Source organism: Rhineura floridana, chromosome 3 (genome assembly GCF_030035675.1).
Source record: "Rhineura floridana isolate rRhiFlo1 chromosome 3, rRhiFlo1.hap2, whole genome shotgun sequence".
Classification (NCBI taxonomy): domain Eukaryota; kingdom Metazoa; phylum Chordata; class Lepidosauria; order Squamata; family Rhineuridae; genus Rhineura; species Rhineura floridana.
The window spans coordinates 186,996,517-187,017,097 of NC_084482.1; the positions used below are offsets into that span (position 1 = coordinate 186,996,517).

The 20,581-nt window shown below is 44.2% G+C and overlaps 1 protein-coding gene across 1 annotated transcript in view; it reads left to right on the plus strand.

Moving 5' to 3' along the window:
* CFAP20DC (CFAP20 domain containing) overlaps positions 1–20,581 on the plus strand; it is a 277,854-nt gene that overhangs the window by 118,555 nt on the left and 138,718 nt on the right. The window contains exon 8 of the mRNA XM_061622079.1: positions 12,701–12,841. Within this exon, the coding sequence (XP_061478063.1) occupies positions 12,701–12,841 (141 nt within the window). The remainder of the gene's footprint in view (positions 1–12,700; positions 12,842–20,581) is intronic.

The following is a 20,581-nucleotide window of genomic DNA, read 5'->3' on the forward strand; positions in this document are numbered from 1 at the left end:
GGTAAAGAAAGACCGGGGAAGGAACTGGCAATCCCACCCCATATATACGGTCTGCCTAGTAAACATTGCAAGACGTCACCCTAAGAGTCGGAAACGACTCGCACTACAAGTGCGGGGACACCTTTACCTTTTTACACCAAAACTAGAACCTTGAACTTGGCCCAGTAGCAAATGGGCAGCCAGTGCAATTCTTTCAGCAACGGGGTGACATGTTGGCGATACCCTGCCCCAGAGAGCAGTCTCGCCGCTGCATTTTGCATCAGCTGCAGCTTCCAGACCAACCTCAAGGGCAGCCCCACATAGAGCACATTACAGTAATCTAGCCTAGAGGTTACCAGTGCATGGATAACAGTGGTCAGGCTATCCCAGTCCAGAAACGGCCGCAGCTGTCTTACCAGCAAAAGCTGGTAAAAGGCACTCCTAGCTATGGAGGTCACCTGGGCCTCTAGCATCAAAGATGGATCCAGGAGCACCCCCAGACTACAGACCTGCTCTTTCAGAGGGAGTACGACCCCATCCAAAGCAGGCAACTGACCAATTATCCGAACTCAGGAACCACCAACCCACAGTGCCTCCATCTTGCTAGGATTCAGACTCAGTTTATTGGCCTTCATCCAGCCCACCACCGAGTTCAGGCACCGGGCTAGGGCTTGCACGGCCTCTCCCGATTCAGATGTTATGGAGAAATAGAGCTGGGTATCATCAGCATTCTGTTCACACCTCGCCCCAAATCTCCTGATGACTGCTCCCAAGGGCTTCCTATAGATGTTAAACAGCAAGGGGGAAAAGATGCAGCACCCCACAGCACAACTGCCAAGAAAGACAGTCACCCAATGCTATTCTCTGAGAGCGACCTTGGAGATAGGATCGGAATCACTGTAAAACAGTTCCTCCAATACCAATGTCACCAAGTCGGCCCAGAAGGATACCATGGCCAATGGTATCAAAAGCCACTGAGAGATCAAGTAAAAATAACAGGGTTGCACTCCCCCTGTCCTTCTCCCAATAAAGGTCATCCATCAGGGCAACCAGGGCCGATTCAATCCCATAACCAGGCCTGAACTCAGACTGGGATGTGTCAAGATAATCTGTTTCATCCAAGAGTACTTGCAATTGCTGCGCCACAACCCTCTCAATCACCTTCCCTAAAAAGGGGGTATTTGCAACTGGTCGGTAGTTGTCACAAACCAGTAGGTCCAGGGTGGGCTTTTTCAAGAGTGGTCAGATCACTGCCTCTTTCAAGGCGCCTGGAACCACTTCCTCCTGCAATGATGCATTGACCACACCCTGGATCCACTCGGTCAAACCCCCTCGGCAAGCTTTAATAAGCCAAGAAGGGCAAGTGTCAAGAGGACACATTGCTGGCCGCATCATCGCAAGCACCTTGTCTACGTCATCAGGCCATATCAACTGAAACCGTTCCCAAGAAGTTGCAGCAGACATTGCACTAGACACCTCATTGGGGACTACATTATTATTATTATTATTATCATCATCTTTATTTATACCCCGCCCTTTTTCCAAACTGGAACTCAAGGCGGCTTCCAGATAAAAACAAGTACACATCATTAAGAACCTATAAAATATAAAACATATAAACATATAAAATCAGCATTAAAACAGGATTAAACTATTAAGATGTTAAAACCAATTACCCTTAAAATATTGCAACCCAGTTTAGGAGCATATAAGTAAAACAATAACATACAGCATCCCCTTCAGTCACTGCCCTTAAAACCTTCAGTTCCAAAGGCCTGCCAGAAAAAAAAAGTCTTTAGCTGTCGGTGGAAAGACTGCGCAGAGGAGGCCATTCTTGCCTCCCTAGGGAGGGAGTTCCAGAGCCTAGGGGCAGCCACCGAAAAGGCCCTATCTCGTCTCCCCACCAGTCGCACTTGTGAAGGTGTTGGGATCATGAGATGGGTCTCTCCTGAAGATCTCAGGGCCCGGGCAGGTTCATATAGGGAGATACGGCCAGGGATGCTTTTGCACAGTTAAGATTAGTGCGCCAACTGCGCCCGTTCCTGGAGTCGTCTGATCTGGCTATGGTGACACATGCCTTAGTTACATCCCGCTTAGACTACTGTAACGCGCTCTGTGTGGGGCTGCCTTTGAAGACTGTTCGGAAACTTCAGTTGGTGCAACGAGCTGCAGCCAGAATGTTAACTGGGGCTGGTTACAGGGACCATACAACTCCCCTGCTGCAACAGCTCCACTGGCTGCCAGTCTGTTTCTGTCGTGCCTGGGTTGGGACTCAAGAACAGAATCACTTGATGAAAGCAAATCAGTTTTTATTAGAGTAATTTCCAGACATAGGCTTCTTCGCCTCATGAACTCTTAACATGAACCAAAACCCGCGGCATGGAAGAGAGTTTGAAGCCCTCCCCGTCCCTTATCAAGGGGGCTTTCGGGCCCGGATCCTCTCACTCTGCCTCAAACTGCCCACATCTACGCCCCTTCCCTCCTCTTTTCTTTGGCGCCGTTTTAGCTGTCTTCGGGTGCGGGGCAATGGGGGGGCGGTTGCCTCCTCCCCTTCTGATTCGGAAAGGATGGTAGGAAGTGTGGGGGGTTGGCCCAACACGTCAGGCGATTTCTCTCTACACTTCTCTGCAGCCGAACGACCTTGGTCCTCCCCCTCCCCCTCTGTCTGTAACGGCAGCACATTCCTAGGGGGGGGAGTGCGTGAGAAACGAGTCTGTTGTCTGTTCAAGATTTTCCCCCTCTATCTGAGAAGCTTCCCCCTCCTCTTCAGACACCTCAGTCCAGCCGCCCCCCTCTCCTAGCTCACTCTCAGAAACATCAGAACCATACATCCTGACAGTTTCCGGACACAGTTCAAAGTGCTGGTTATGACTTATAAAGCCCTATACGGCTTAGGTCCAGGCTATTTGTCATGTTGTGGAACAGTGAGGCGCGTTGGGCTCTTGACACGGTTGCCCCCGAGTGCCCTCTCCAGTATTGTGGAACCTGGTCTGCACCTTGGTACACCAGTCAGCTAAGGGCAATGAAACAGCTAGACGACAGCTAGAGCGCAAGTGGTGAAAGACGTGCTGTGAGGCTGATCAGGCATGAGTAAAACATCATAACCATGCATACTGTGTGGCAGTGAGAGCAGCAAAGGGGGCCCACTTCTCTGCCTCCATCGCATCCTGAAGTAGCTGTCCGGTGGAGCTTTTCCATATTGTCAGGAGTCTGTTGACATCAACTCCAGGCAATGGAGTTTTAGACCCTTCGGAGGCCCACTGTGAATTGTTTGGAAGGCACTTTGAGGGTAAAGTTGCTCGCCTCCATAGCAGTCTTGATTCCCCGTCTACATCTACTAGGCAAGCTTGCACTGGCTGCCCGTATGTGTGGTGTAGTGGTTAAGGTGCTGGACTATGACCTGGGAGACCAGGGTTCAAATCCCCACACGGCCATGAAGCTCACTGGGTGACCTTGGGCCAGTCACTGCCTCTCAGCCTCATGGAAACCATATCCACAGGGTCATCATGTTTGGTTAATCACAATTACGTTTATATATATATATTAGGTGATTAACGGAATCCTTATAGGGATCCAGAGCAAGCTTGAGTGAAGTTCTGTTTGTTGCTTTCAAAACTGTCTTATCTGTATGTATATATATGTATATGTATATATATGTATATGTGTATATCCATGCAAGTTGGTGGTCATCATTGCCTCTTGTGGGAGCCAATTCCATAGTTTGACTATGTGCTGCATGAAGAAGTACATTCTTTTGTCTGTCCTGAATCCTCCAATGTTCAGCTTCATTGCGTGTCCCAAGGTTCTGAACTGAGACTGGTGCTGTCATTCATTCATTGGCGATCACTCGTGGCCGAGTACGATTGTCTTCCAGGGTAAGGTATTTAACAGTGGGTCCGTAAGTGACTGTGGAGGCCAATTCTGGATCCACACAGCCTCCCACAGTGAGGACATAGGTTTCCAGATGGGAGATGGTCACGATGAAGATTTGCTTGACGTGCCTTCTGCTTAGCTCGTTTGTCCCTTTCGCCCTGTACTCGTGCTTCTTCAGAGTCCATAGCACCTTTGATAATGGCCAAACTCCAATTGGGACGCTCATGGGCCAAAGCATCGGTTCTTGATGCTCATGTTACATTTTTTTTAGATTAGCTTTAAGAACATCTTTAAACCTCTTTTGCTGTCCACCGATATTCCGTTTTCCATCCTTAAGTTGGGAGTAAAGTAGCTGCTTTGGAAGACGGTGATCAGACATTCAAACAACATGGCTGGTCCAGCAAAGTTGATGTTGGAGTATCATTGTTTCAACACTGGTGGTCTTTGCTTCTTCCAGTATGCTAACATTAGTCCGTCTATCTTCCCAAGTAATTTGCAGAATTTTCCGGAGGCAGCGTTGGTGGAATCTTTCAAGAAGTTGGAAGTGGCGTTTATAGATGGTCCATGTTTTACAGGCGTACAGTAAGGTCGGCAGTACAATGGCTTTGTAAATAAGCATTCTGGTCTTCCTGCGAATATCCCGATCCTCAAACACTCTACACTTCATTCGGGAGAATGCGGCACTCGCAGAGCTCAGACGATGCTGAATTTCAGCGTCAATGTCAGCTTTTACAGAGAGATGGCTGCCAAGATAAGAAAAGTGATTGACATTCTCTAGCGTTGTACCATTAAGCTGGATTGATGGTGTTACAGAGGGATTGGTTCGCACTTGCTGATGAAGCACTTTGGGTTTTTTGATGTTAAGCGACAGGCCAAGCTTTTCATATGCTTCTGTAAAGACATTTAGGATAGTTTGAAGATCTTCCTCTGAATGTGCGGAGACTACATTGTCATCAGCATATTGAAGTTCTACAACAGAGGTTGTAATTACCTTACTGTTTGCTTTCAGCCTACTGAGATTAAAAAGCTTTCCATCTGTTCGATATGTGATTTCCACACCAGTGGGAAGTTTCCCCTCAACAAGGTGTAGAATCATGGCAATGAAAATAGCAAATCAGGTTGGAGCAATGACACATCCCCGTTTGATGGATCACTTTGAGAGCCATTGTTGTCCAAAATTGTCACCGTCATGTTGTCATGAAGGAGTCGCAAAATATTCACAAATTTATCGGGGCATCCAGTTTTCAGAAGGATGGTCCAGAGAGCGGTTCAATTCACAGTGTCAAAAGCCTTAGTCAGATCAATAAACACCATATACAGAGGTAGGTTTTGCTCCCTGCATTTTTCTTGAAGTTGTTGTGTTGTGAAGATCATGTCCACTGCCCCCCTGGAAGGGTGGAAACCATTTTGGGATTCAGGGAGGATGTCTTCTGAGATAGGTAGGAGGTGATTTGCAAGGATCCTTGCAAGGATTTTACCTGCGATAGCTAGAAGACATATGCCTCGATAGTTCCCACAATCTGTTCTATCACCCTTCTTAAAAAGAGTGATAATTATGGCACCCCTAAAGTCTTCCGGGATCTCCTTCCTCATCCAGATTTTTTCGGTGAGCTTATGAAGTTGTTGTGTAAGTTCAGGCCCACCTTCTTTAAAGACCAGCAGGAATCCCATCAGGTCCAATAGTTTTCTTATTCTTCATTTGATTGGTGGCTTTACTGACTTCATCCAAATTAGGGGATACTGCAAGCTCATCTCTAATTTGTTGTTGTGGGATTTGTGAGAAGATCTCTCCAGCCACATAGGAGTTACGATTAAGGAGGTCATGGTAGTGCTCTTTACAACGCAGTGCAATAGATTCTTTATCCTTTAGAAGTTTGGTACCATCTATTGAACGTAACGTACAATCTATTGTACCATAATTTGTTGGCCCGTAGATGGCCTTTGTCTCATGAGCATCTGCAAAAAGCTGGATTTCTTGAGCTTTCTTTATCCACCAGGCATTCTTAAGTTCTCTAGTTCTTCTTTGGACCTCAGCCTTTGCACTGGCATAGATTTTTTTCTTAGCAGCACAGTTAATGTCTTTTTGCCATATCTGGAAGGCTTTCCTTTTCTTGTCAATGATATGTTCAATCTCACTATCATTCTCATCAAACCAGTCCTGATGTTTCTTAGTTTGGTATCCAATAGTTTGTTCACATGCTGCAGTAATGGATGTCTTCAGTTTAATCCAGTGTTCCTTGACGTTTTCAGGGAGTTCCATTGGTAGATGTTTCTTGAGAGTTGTTTGAAAGCAAGCTCACTTAATAGGATCTTGAAGGGCATGGATGTTCATTTTACGCCTTGGTTTTCTTCCTGGGAGCCTACGTTGAGGAACAATATTAATGGCCATAGTGGATTGAATTAATCGGTGATCTGTCCAGTCATTGGTACTTGTCATGGCCCTAGTGAGGTGTACATCATGACGATCTCTGGCATGGACAATTACATAATCCAGGAGATGCCAGTGCTTCGACCAAGGTTGCTTCCATGATGTTTTAAATTTATCTTTCTGGCAAAAGAGTCCTTGTAATAACAGGATTATGCTCTGCACATTTAGTCAGAAGTAGAATGCCATTCAGGTTGCTATTGCCAATTCCTTCTTTCCCAATGGTTTCTGGCCATAAATCAAAATCACGCCCAACTCTTGCATTGTAATAGCCCAGGAGGATAATTTTATCTTCCTTAGGTATCTTTGATAAGATGGTGTCCAGCTGGGTATAAAAGTTTTCCTTGATGTCTTCATCAGCATCTAATGTTGGTGCATAAGCACCTACAATAGTTGCCTGCTGGCTTTTGGCAAGTTTTAACCGAAGAGTTGAGAGTCGTTCATTAATGCCAATAGGAACTTCTGACAAGAGCTTCACAAGATCACTTTTAATAGCAAAGCCTACTCCATGTAGTTGTCGTTCTTGTTCAGGCAGTCCTTTCCAGAAGAAGGTGTAACCTCCTTTTTCTTCCTTCACTTGTCCCTCTCCTTCTCTTCTAGTTTCTTGGAGTGCTGCTGTGTCAATATTAAAATGTCTCAACTCCCTCGCAATGATGGCAGTCCTGTGTTCAGGACATTCACTATCTGTATTGTCCAGCAATGTCTGTATATTCCATGTTCCAAAATTAAATTGTCTTTTGCAACCACTAAGTGGTGACCCCACTGGACGCGGTGATCCAGTCAGGGAGAGAGATGATGCAGACTATGTATAGGGCACCTTTTCTAGCCCCCTCCCCATACGGGGTGAGCAGAGTGGATCCTGAATAGGACTGCTCAGTTGTGGATATAGCTGCCAAACTACTTAACTGCCTCAGTCCTTGAGTCAGGACGACTGAGTCTGTATCCACTGCCCATGTGCCGGTCCATGACTAGGGGCTTCTGGATTTCACAGCCCTGCCCCCGTTGCCATTCGCCAATCGCCATGGGACTTTTGTTTTGTTTTGTTTGGAAGACGATCAACACACAATCTTGATAGAAAAAGGCTTTGATCCGATGGCATGGATACCACAACAATTGGAAGTATTTTATCTGCTACAGCCTTCATCCGCCTTCACAGCCGTTGTAACATATACATTGTTATCCTCTACCTGTTCTGCCGTTGAGGACATTCTTGGATCATTGTTTGTCTGGTTCCTGTCCTTTGACCTTACCGCCATGGGTGACCCTGCTGGGAGTACATGACTCCTGATGGCATCTCTCATAGGGTTCATTGGAACACACAAGCCCACTCACCACTATAAGGTGACGATCCAGCGAGGGGACTGGTGCTGTATAACTTGTTCATAAATGTTCTGGAGATCTGGAGTTGTGGGTAAACAAGGAGGTGGTCAGGTTTGTGAATGACACCAAATCAGGGTGGTTAAAAACAAAGCAGAGTGTGAAGAGCTCCAAAAGTATGTCTCCAAACTGGGCGAATAGCAACAAAATGGCAAATTAGATTTGATGTCAATCAGCATAAATAATGCACATTGGGTCAAAAATCCTAACTTCACATATACACTGATATATATGTGATGGAGTCTGAAACGGCAGTGACTAATGAGAAAGAAATTTGGGTAGTGCAGAACAATGAAGACATCAACTCAATGTGTGGCAGCTGTGAAGAAGGCAAATGCTATGGCAGGGATTATTAGGAGCAGAATTGAAATTAAAACAGACAATATTGTAAAAAATGGGCACATTTGGAATGCTGGGTATAGTTTTGGTTGTCCCACCTCAATAAATGTGATAGAGCTAGAAGGGTGCAAAAAAGGGCCACCAAAATGATTGGGTATGATTTATTTACTTGAAATATTTATACCCCACCTTTCTACTCTAGAGTAGGGCACTCAGGATGGCTCACAATGAAATCATACACAGTAAAAAAACACAAATATTTAAAAAAATGAAATACAGTTAAGAAAAATGGAGTGATATTAAAAGGGACTAAAGAGGAAAATCTAAAAAGAGGAGGGATAAAATCAGTTTCAAGTTCTACATTCAGTCCCTCCCAAAGGATCTTCAGAAAAAGATAGTTTTCAAAAGTCTCCAAAACATCAGGGAGGGAGCAGAACTGGCTTCTTGGGGTGGGGTATTTCAAAGCTTTGGGGCCATGGCTGAATAGTCTGTCTCCCATGTACCTGCCAATCTAACATCTTTCATTCCAGGCACACAGAGGAGATCCAGGCTAGCTTTTCTTAAATCACGGACAGGTACATTGGTCCAAGACTGTTTAGGGCTTTGACAGTCAAAACCAGCATTTTAAATTGGGCACAGAAACAAATTGGGAGCCAGTGGAGTTGATAAAGAACAGAGGTGATATAACCCCACACCACAGACAAGTTAATATTCTTGCTCCTGCATTTTGAAGCAACTGCAATTTCCTATTAGTTTTCAAAGGCATAGAGCATGTTACAGTAATCAAGCCTCAATGTCACCAATGCATGTTTCACTGCCAATGTTAACTGCTTCGAGGAATGGGTGCAGTTGGTAGACCAGTTTGAGTTGGCCAGAAGCACTCCTATCTACCACAGCGACCTGATATTCAAGCAGCAGGGCAGGAGCCAGGAGTACTCCCAAACTGCGGACCTGGTCCTTCAAGGGAAGTATGACACCATCCAGAACAGGTTGTAGCCCTATCCCTGATGCAGATTTCTCCTTGACCAGCAACACCTCCATCTTGTCTGGATTAAGTTTCAGTTTGTTAGCCCACATCCAGCTCTTCACAGCCTCTAGTCACCAGTTTAGGATGAGCACTCCATCCCTACAATCAGATGGTAGGGAGAGATAAGAGTTGTATGTCATCAGCATATTTATAATATTGTACTCCGAATCTCCAGATCTCTCACTCCAGATGACCTCTCCTAGCTGTTTCATATAGACGTCGAAGAGCATGGGAGACAGAATGGAATCCTGTGGGACCCCATAAGCCAGCAGCCAAGGGGTCAAGCAGTAGTCTCCCAGCACTACTTTCTGGGACCCATCTCCCAGGTAGGACTGGAGCCACCATAAATTATGCCTTCCAGTCTCGGCCCAGGAGGATGGTTGATGGAATGCGGCACCAACAGGAAGGGAGGAAGTCCTTAAGATATTGAGGTGCTGACCATACGGCTTTATAGGTCAAAACCAGCTCTTTGAATGGAGGCTGGAAATTAATTAGTAGCCAATGCAGCCTTGCCAGAATTGGTGTTATATGTGTGGACTGATCTACCCAGGTCAGCATTCTGACCACTGAGTTCTGCTCTAGGGAGTTTCTGAATTGTCTGTGAAAGCAACCCCACATTTAAAACATTGCAGTAGTCTAACCGACTAGGATTACAGCACCTTTCCTATAAGAAAAGGCTAAAACATTAGGGCTACTCAGTTTAGAATGAAGATGGCTAAGGGGGATACGGTAGGAGTTTATAAAATTATGCATAGTGTGGATAAAGTAGATAGAGGCTTTTCTCCCTCATAATACTAGAACATGGGGTCAGCTAATAAAGCAGTCTACTTCTGAACAGGGAGCAACAGTGAGGGAGGACTGTTGCCTTCATCCCCTGGTTGTGGGCTTCCCAGAAGCATCTGGTTGATACATGATGCTTGACTAGACAAACCTTTAGTCTGATCAAGAAGGCTTCACTTAGATTTATATCACATTACAAGTTACATATTTTTAGTTCCAAAATTTACATTCCATGCCGACTTAGATGTTGTATACCTATTGAACATGATATGCTTGTTTTTCTTTTCACATCTGGTGTCAATTAAAATAGCCCTACTAGGAGCTGTGGAGTTATTCTGGCTTAATCTAATCAAAAACACAACTGGGAACGTTTCCTGCTCTTTGAGTCCCATGTTTCAGTGGGATTTATGTAAGAATATATTCCATTGGACTCTGCCAATATTACTTGGATAGTGACATGGTTTCCCAGCAGCCAGTGCAGGGTCCCCAATCCCACCGCAGAGCTTGGCCTCAGATCTCTCTCCCCCCTTCCCCCCTTCCAGTCCTAAGCACTAAAAAGGAGGGAGAGTTGGTCACCCTGATCCTCCTCTTCCTTATGTCTCCGTAAAGGGGAGGTACAGGATCTGTGGGGGAGTTCTCATTAGCCCTTGTAGCCATTGTCTTTAATTACAGCTTTCATCCCTTTCTCCCAAATCTCATGAGACATGCAGATTCTGACAGCCTGAGCGTTGCCGCTGCCCTGTTTCCCAGTACCCCTAGCCCCAGCCACTCCTCTTGTGGCACCTCCTCTCTGAGGCATTCTCTCAGGCCTCTTTTGGTGGGGCTTTGTCCCTGCAGGCAAGATCAGATAGAAACTTTTGCCAGGAAATTGAGAAGCTATCTCACATACTTTTGTGTGCAAAAGTTCTTGACAGAAATAAATTCATATACATGTGATCTTTACATCAGAGAGGTATATCTCAGTTTACTCAGAGGGCCTGATCCTGACACTTCCTCAAGCATTCATACAGAAGGGAAGGTGTGGGGAAAAACTGGGCCTTTTTACAAAAGGAGTGAACAGAAAATGATTGTGAAACAATGCAAAAATTACCTTGCACCGAAGTTGGAAACTTTCTATTCATTTTAATCAGGATTAGAGCAGTGAGTCTTTGGGGTGATCCATGGAATTGGGAATCAGGTGGATAAGTAGATTTCTTTCTGCAAAGCTCTTTGGATATTTCTCCGGAGGTTGAACTGCATCCTCACATTTCTTTTTTGTTTCAACTGTTTGTTTCTAATTAAAATGGAAAGTTGATATGCCTTGTGATACAAAGATGATTGGCATATTCAGCCAGTGCTCCCCCTAGTCTTGCTTGCTTTCTTCATTTGGGAGCTTGTGGTGTTGTTTTCTAGTGCTGTGGCTGATTATGTAGAACACTGGGTTCCAAATGACTTTTGTTCTCTCTCATAGTTTTGAGTCTCTGCTACTGATATCAACACACTGCTGTGGGAACTGGGCTTGTCAAATAATGTGTATGTCTGGAAGGCTAGCTTTGCAGTATCAGGACAAAAACCCCAATATAAGCATTATAAATGATACAGTTTGCAGAGCAAGTAAATTGTTTAATTGTTTAGATTGCCTTTTGTTCATTTCATTCAAAATCCTAGTACTTGCAATAACTCTGGAGGCCATGGCTGTTGGGTTAATGTTGGCATTGGAAGGAGCTGCAGTGGGAACTGCTCACACTATTGAGTGAAATTGCAGCAGCTCAGGGTGATGCAAGAACTGGGCCAATGTCTCCAATTCTGCCCACTTGTTTGATGTGTTACGGAGCTTTCTCAAATGTAATAATCACATGAGGTTAGATAGAAACTGAATATTGAGCACAGCATGGCTGTATTAGATTCTTCAGAGAAATCTCCAAGATGTAAATTGTGAGACCAGCTAATTGCTGGGTGTATTTTAATTGCAAAACGGCTTCAGCAAGAAATCTATTTAATTCTTATCCTCACACATAAATTAATAGTAAGTTAACCGCAATCATGCATCTGCAATTATGCTTCACAGAAAGGATGTAATAGCTCATGATTGCAGTTGTAGTTTTATGGGACTAGAAGGGCTGAGATCATCATCATCCCAACCCCTCCTGAAAAGAGACATTATATATACCTATGAAAACTTAATCCATATTGGGGGCATCTGAACCACAGCTCTTTGGGAGTCCAGGTTTAGCACATATCCATTTTGCTGCCTTGCATAGGAATACTTCATCTTTAGCCTGGAGTCCCCCTCCCCCTCAGACCCTCAGGCTCTTCATGCATACTTTTTAGTGCATGACTGAATGTAAAACGTGTTTGCCTGAAGGAGCATCAGGTATTTGCAATGGTTCTCATTGTTTTAAAAGGTATTTATGGTTAAAAGTTTTCTCCTGTTGGCAGTAAAGTGTTAAGTTTAGGATATAGTACAGGATATTGTAGCATTATTAAATTTCTTTGTGGAATACTGGGGGAGCTTTGGTACATCACTTATTGATTAAATCCCCCTATCCAAATGAGGCAATGAAGATCTTTAATATGGCTAACTCCTAATTTAGAAATAATAAGTCTTACCTGGAAAAATTCATGGCATTGAATTAAGAATCAGAAGATTTGGAAATCAAACTGATGTGTGAGCTTCTTTTTATTTGCTTTCTTGTTCTAAACCTTGAGGCTGCCAAGTGCTGCAAGGTTTTTCATTTTCTAAAATATGGAATACACACACACCTTATCGGTGATTGGATCTTGGCAATTACTTATGGGCTATATGTGTGCCCTTGTTGGGTTTTGGCTGTTTTGTGTTGTTTGTTTGAGCTACTTGGTGTGCAAAAAAGTGAAGCTTTTGCTGTACTTTACTCAAACTTGTATTGATCTTCCATTCACAGTTGATGGACCAACTGATACGATTCCTCGAGCCTGTCAGTTAAATTCAGATGTGCCACAAGTCACACAGCTGCTGAATATGAACAAGCTGCGCCCAGCAGAACAAAAATGTGGAGGTCGGCTTTTAGCCTCACCAGAATTAGGTAGGCCGTAAGATTAATTTGTGCTTATTTGATGCAGTGGTCACCTGATAAGAACACCAAAACTGCTTTCAGGTGCATGTCCCTTGCTCAGAACCATTATGTTATATATAGTCCTGTTGTTAGAATCTGATGTTAGCAATCTAAAGGACTTTACATGAGGGCCAGTTCACATGTTCCCCTCTCAATGAGGCAGTGCATGGAACCCAATAGCTTCCACTAGACTTATGACGTCTCCATGTGCCATGTTTTCCACTTCTCATTGGAAGTAAATGGCAGACATTCACCTATATATGAGAAAGGGAAGGGGTGTTCTTGTGGACTCTATCTGTGTGCATGCGTGCAAACATATGTGCATGCATGCACTAAACCTGTTCTCCACCTTGGCATCTTCAGTGTCTGTGGGTTTGTCCCTCTCCCCTAAGCTTTATCTCAAATCACATACAATTATTTTGAACAACAGAATTCACTCAGCCCCACCCCATGATCTGCATAGATTGACCTTAGATTCCATTTCTTGATTATGCTAGGGTGTGATAAGATGTTGTGAACTGGGTTTTATAGATAGATTGATACCAAGGCTAAGCAGCTGCTGATACCTGGCCAGTAAAATAATACCTTTTTACTGGGCTTTGGCTAGTCTCTAATAAAGGGCATTGCATAGCTCTGCCTGTCTATTAGCCCTTCTAATATGGATTTGCTTAGAGATGGTAATGTGGGATGCTGCTGGGATGCATCCATACAGTAGTGTTATTATCTGTGGTTCCTATACTTTGAAAAAGTAAGCAACTCTTGGTGGGAGAAGAGGGGCATACATAGCACATTTCTGTTGGACTGGTTTGGAAAAGTAGGGAACAAGCACAGGATGAAGTCACTTGTTCTTCAAAATTGCCCTTACGTGTCCTTTGTGAGGACAAATCACTTATGCTATCTCTAATCCACATACCAAATTTTGCTCACAGCCTCCTTTTAAAAAAAGAAATACTTGTAAAGCTGTTGTCTCTTTTCAGCAAGACCAGATATGTTAATACCTTGCTTCAAAATAAGAAACTGTGCTATTAAATTTCATAATGAGAAAAGATCTTTATTAATATGAACTGCAACAAAATAAGAAAGGTGAATAATTTAATTTACAATACTGTGGCACTACTCCTGTGCCTAATATAATGAAAACTTAATTTTGGATAACCACTTAAGGGTATAATTTTTTTTTATTTCATTCTCTGTATGAGAGCCTGTTCTACTTTAATTTTACAAGACATTTAATTATATGTTTGAATAAAAATTCAAGACTACACCCAAGAATTTCAATGTATTTTAAAGTTCAAGGACACTATGATGCATAACATAAAATGTAAGGGGGCAAGGATGGGCTTGAGTTCACTGGAGTAGATTCAGTGAGAACGTTTAATGACTCTATTAATTTTTTATGCATGAGATAAAAACTACCTTGCTGATTGTTCAGCTTAAACACATCTTTTATTAAGAGAATATGCATTACTATGAACCTATGCAACAGGATGATTTCCATTTCCTAAACTTGCATACAATAAATGTTGTCAACAGTGACCTATGACAGGGTTGCCAACCCAGCCCCCACAAAACTCTTCATTGGAACCCCTGGACCCTAGTTTCTGAGCTTTCATTTTTAAAAAAAGAAACGTGCATCTTTAGCCCTCTGAAAATTATGTAGTTAAATCTGCAGGGACCCTTCTAAATGATTTTTGTGAAATGAGCCATCCTGACTGCTCTTGCCTGTCAGTGAGCAATTCAGAGCTGTGATTGATAAATGAGTTGTTTGGGCACAGGGCAATCAGAATCCCTGGGTTCCTAAAGAGCTGCTGTTTTCCCTTCCCCTTTAGTGCGCTTTTCCTACTTCTGTCTTGTTTTCTTGTAGTCCATGGGATCTCCATCATTTGATCTTCCTTTTTCCCTAGTAACTAGGATGCATCTTTCCTGTGGTGGGTTCATTTGAGAGCAGGTAGTCCCTAGAAGTTATTTTCTGCAAATATTACTACATGATAAGTGTGGGTGTATGTTAAAGAACCCCCCCAACCCCAAAAGGCAAATATGAAAAGTTTGCAAAGAGACTTAGGCAAGTATATATACAGTACAATGGTATACATGTGTATTCAGGAGTAAGTCTTTCTTTTTCATGGGGCTTACTCCCAGATAAAGGATGGGAGCCTAGGCTTTGGTTTAGGGTTGGCATTGCGGAAAAACAGTATTTGTGCCTTTAACAGCTATGTGGCAGGCAAAACTTTTACAGGTTGTTTTTTCTAGTATGGAAATGAAATTATTGGAAAAGCTTCACCATGGCAGTATTCCCTCTACTTTTGTGTAATATAACAGAGTCTTAGAGGTAGTGGTGATATGCCACACTTGCCTTGGGACAGAGTACCAGAGCTAGATTCAAGGTTTTCTTCACTGACACTGAGGATCTCCTCAGTGTGCAAATGGGCTTGAAGACAGTGGACAGGGAGTTTGGATGCTGCTTCACACATACATTGGTATCTGAAGAGGATTACATTTTAGGTGGAATGAAAGTTCTGTGTGTAGTGGTAGGTTTCTTAAGGTCTGTTCATATCTGTACATCACCACATAATTCTACATTAATTAAGTAGTTGACATGAATGTATGAGGCAGTGATGGTCTGGGTATGGTCCAGTAAATTGAAGATGAATCCCAAAATACAGGTTGCCATTTCATTTCTGGGCTCATAAGTGTTTTAAACTGTAAATGACTTAGGCCCCAAATATCTGAAAGACTTCCTACAGACCTTTTGGGTGTCAAGAACAGCAGAGGGACCCCTCTCAGTTCCATCGCACTTAGATGCTCTGGGGGTGGCAGCACAGAAGAGGGCATTCATAGAACCATAGAATAGTAGAGTTGGAAGGGGCCTAGAAGGTAACGAGTCGAACCCCCTGCTCAATGCCATTCTCTTGTAGAACTCCCTCCTCATAGAAGTGCATCTGGCACCTTCACTATACAATTTTTATTTATTTATTTATTTATTTATTTAGTTATTATTTGATTTCTATCCCGCCCTTCCTCCCAGCAGGAGCCCAATTCACCATACAATTTTTGTTGTATGGTGAAAATGCCCCTTTTTACCCTTTTAAATTGTTGTGACCTGCCCTGGGACCTTAGGGTGAAGAGCAGATAATAAATTAAATTAATAATAATAACAGCAGCAACAATAACATTAAAAGAACAACAGAATAATAAACTACTTTATTTATTCTTAAATATAACCTTTCCTTTCAAATTAGATAGCTGTTACTGTGAAATAATTTATATAAATTTAAACATGTAATAAACTGTTTATTTTTATTCCACTTTTTTGCCAAGCAGCTCAAGGTAGCATATGTAGATAGCTTCACCCTCCCCTGTCCAATTTTTTCCTCATTCCATCATGTGAGAGGTAGGTTAGGTTGAGAGTGTGGCCCAACCTCACCCAGTGAGCTTCATAGATTAGTAAAAATCTCTGTTTCCCTTTTCCTGGTCTAAAACTCTTACCCATGTGGAAGTGACCTTTATCACTGCTTGTGTTCTTTTACTGAGATGCCTGCTATTACAGCATATAGCCAGTGGAAGAAGTTTTACTATTATGCTAAATTTGTCCCTGATTGCTTCAGGGGTAGGGGACAAGTTGCCTTCACTGTTGCCCTTGCTAACGGATGACACCATAATGAAATATGCTTGGGACTAGGATACCTGAAAGATCATCTTTATTTTATTTTATTTATTTATTTTATTTAATTTATATACCGCCCTAAGCCAAAAAGGCTCTCTGGGCGGTGTACATAGAGGATAAACAAGAAAATATATGAATAGAACAAATATAAGAAAATCAAAAAGCAAAACAAACAAAGAACAAAAACCAAACAACATCAGAATATACCAGTAATGAAATACTGTTTTAAAATACACTATAAAACAATTTTTTAAAATAGAATATTTTAAATTTTTAAAATGCCTGGGAGTATAAAAAGGTTTTCACCTGGCGCCGAAAAGATAGCAGCATCAGCGCCAGGCGTACCTCATCGGGGAGACTATTCCACAATTCGGGGGCCACCACCGAAAAGGCCCTGGATCTAGTCACCGCCCTCCGAGCTTCTCGATGGGATGGCACTCGGAGGAGGGCCTTAGATGTCGAGCGCAGTGTACGGGTAGTTTCATATTGGGAGAGGCGTTCCACCAGGTATTGCGGTCCCATGCCGTGTAAGGCTTTATAGGTCAAAACCAGCACTTTGAATTTAGCCCGGAAACAAATAGGAAGCCAGTGCAGACGGGCCAGAACAGGTGTTATATGAGCGGACCGTGTGGTCCGCATCAATAGTCTGGCCGCTGCATTCTGGACTAACTGTAGTTTCCGAACTATCTTCAAGGGCAGCCCAACGTAGAACGCATTGCAGTAGTCCAACCTAGAAGTTACCAGAGCGTGAACAACTGAGGCGAGGTCATCACTGTCCAGATAGGGACGTAGCTGGGCTACCAATCGAAGATGGTAAAAAGCGTTCCGTGCCACCGAGGCCACCTGGGCCTCGAGAGACAAGGAAGGATCAAAAAGAACTCCCAAGCTACGAACCTGTTCCTTCAAGGGGAGTGTAACCCCATCAAGAACAGGATGTCCATCTGGGCAGTGAAGGCACTCACCAGCAGCGTCTCGGTCTTCTCTGGATTGAGCTTCAGTTTATTAGCCCCCATCCAGTCCATTATCACGGTCAGGCAACGGTTTAGTACGTTAACAGCCTCACCTGAAGAGGATGAAAAGGAGAAATAGAGCTGCGTGTCATCAGCATACTGATGACAACGCACCCCAAAACTCCTGATGACCGTACCCAGCGGCTGCATGTAGATGTTGAAAAGCATGGGGGACAGTACCGATCCCTGCGGGACTCCACAACGGAGAGTCCAGGGTGTCGAGCAGTGTTCCCCAAGCACTACCTTCTGGTGACGACCCATCAGGTAGGAGCGGAGCCACTGCCAAGCAGTACCCCCGACTCCCAACTCCGTGAGTCTCCCCAGAAGGATACCATGGTCGATGGTATCAAAAGCAGCTGAGAGATCAAGGAGAATCAACAGAGTCACACTCCCCCTGTCCCTCTCCCCACAGAGGTCATCATACAGGGCGACCAAGGCTGTTTCAGTGCCAAAACCGGGCCTAAAACCAGATTGAAATGGATCAAGATAATCAGTGTCATCCAAGAGCCCCTGGAGCTGGCTGGCAACCACCCGTTCCAGGACCTTGCCCAAGAACGGAACATTCGCCACAGGTCTATAGTTGTTTAGGTTATCTGGGTCCAAAGAGGGTTTCTTCAGGAGTGGTCTCACCACCACCTCTTTTAGGCAGTCACGGACCACTCCCTCTCTTAAAGAGGCATTTATTACCTCCTTGGCCCAGCCAGCGGTTCCGGACCTGCTAGCTTTCACCAGCCAAGAGGGGCAAGGATCCAGCACAGATGTGGTCGCCCGCACCAGTCCAAGGATCTTGTCAACATCCTCGAGCTGCACCGACTGGAACTCATCCAATAAATGGGGACAAGACCGTGCTCTGGATGCTTCATTAGGACCAACTGCTATAATATTGGAGTCTAAGTCCCGACGAATGCAAGCGATCTTATCTTGAAAATGCCTGGCAAATTCATCACAGCGGGCTACAGATGACTCTATAATGTCCCGAGGGCCAGAATGTAAAAGCCCTCGTACAATTTTAAAAAGCTCCGCTGGGCGGGAGAGTGATGACTTAATAATATCAGCAAAATATCTCTTTTTTGCTACCCTCACCGCTACTATATACTGTTTTGAACAGGCACTTACCAAGGCATAATTACATTCATTGGGAGTCCGCCTCCATCTGCACTCAAGCCTTCTCCGCTCTTGCTTCATCGCTCTCAGCTCCAAGGTATGAGCTCTGCAAGGGAGAGGGCACATGGGAGCGATCGTGTCAACCGCCCGGGTCATTTCCATATTCCACAAATCAACCAGGGCTTCAACAGGAGCGCCAGTCTTCTCAGTCGGAAAAAACCCCAGAGCCCTTTGGAAACCCTCGGGATCCATTAGTCTCCGGGGGCGGACCATTTTAACAGGTCCCCCGCCTTTGCGGAGGGAAAGGATCGCTGTGAGCCTAAACCTCAGCAAGCGGTGATCTGTCCATGACAATGGTATAGATGATAAGTCCCCAACCTCCAGATCACCATCTCCATGTCCAGTGGCGAAGATCAAATCAAGGGTATGTCCCGACACATGTGTTGGGCCAGTAACAAATTGAGACAGCCCCATGGTCGTCATGGAAACCATGAAGTCCTGAGCCGCCCCAGATAAAGCAGTCTCGGCATGGATGTTGAAGTCCCCCAGTACCAATAGTCTAGGGGACCGCAACAGTACCTCTGAGACTACCTCTGTCAGCTCAGTTAGGGAATTTGTTGAGCAGCAAGGCGGGCGGTACACCAACAAAATTCCCAGTCTGTCTCTCTGGCCCAACACAAGGTGGAGACATTCCAAGCCAGTCGTCACTTGGACAGGGTGCTTGGTGAGTGAGCAAGAACTCCTATAGACCACAGCAACCCCGCCTCCCCGACCTTCGGTTCTACCACAATACTGAACCATATACCCAGGTGGGCAAATCTTGCCTGTTATATACCCAGTCGATCACTGCACTCTGCAGGTGGGGGCCTCCTGCAGATACCATCTTATCAGGATGTCCTTCCACACAACATAGGAAGCAGACCTTTGGTGTTGTGGCACCTACCCTTTGGAATACCCTCCCCTTAAATATTAGACAGGAGCCATCTGTGTTGTCTTTTCGGCACCTACTGAAGATTTTATCTTTCAAGGAGCCTTTTAAGTAGAGACCTAATCCCAGTCTGAATGTGTTGGAATTGTTTTAAGGTGTTGTTAAAGGTTTTATAAAAATGTTTTAACATGTTTTGTTTTTAAGGTTTTTTTTAAAAAGATTTTTGTTATTCATATGTTTTATGGATGTGCTCCTGGGAGGAAGGGCAGGAAATAACAATAATAACAACAATAATAATAATAGATGGTAAGCTGCTTGGAATCTTTGATTGTGGTCAAATAATAGATGGTGACGTGACAATATCTAAATGGCAGTTGACTAGCTTGCCAGTTCCTTTTGGAGAGGAGCATTCTGGGCATCTGATTTGGGTTTCATTAATTTATTTATTTATTTATTCAATTTCTTAGTCGCTCATCTGGCTGGCTACCCAGCCACTCTGAGCGACGTACAAAGCAAAAAACATATAAAACATCAAAAACACCAAACACTAAGCAAGAAAGCTAAACAATAACATAAAAACTAATTCAGTTACAATAAGGCTTCTCATCTGTATAGTCCAAAATGTGCGCCCTCAGATGGAAACTCGTGACGTGAGTCTTCCCACCCTTGCACAAAGACCGGTGTGGGTGATAGTCCATATGCAAGACCGAAAAACAACACCCCCTCTTGATCTCAGCATCCAACATCCAGTACATTCAGCGGGGGGTGGGGCGCAGCAAACAAACCCCTTAAAGTCGCGACTAACAGGGAAGTTCTCTTCAGAAGCCAAAAACAAAGGCATTAAGATGTAAACACTGCCGATATTAAGGGCAAGCAGACAGAGGTCAGATGGTAAGATAGTAGCGGCTGCAGGGGCGCTTCCCCGCCCTCAGCATTCACCGAAAGATCATCGCAACAGCATGGTGCTCCCAGGGACAGGCCGCAGCATCAGACCCGCCGAAAGG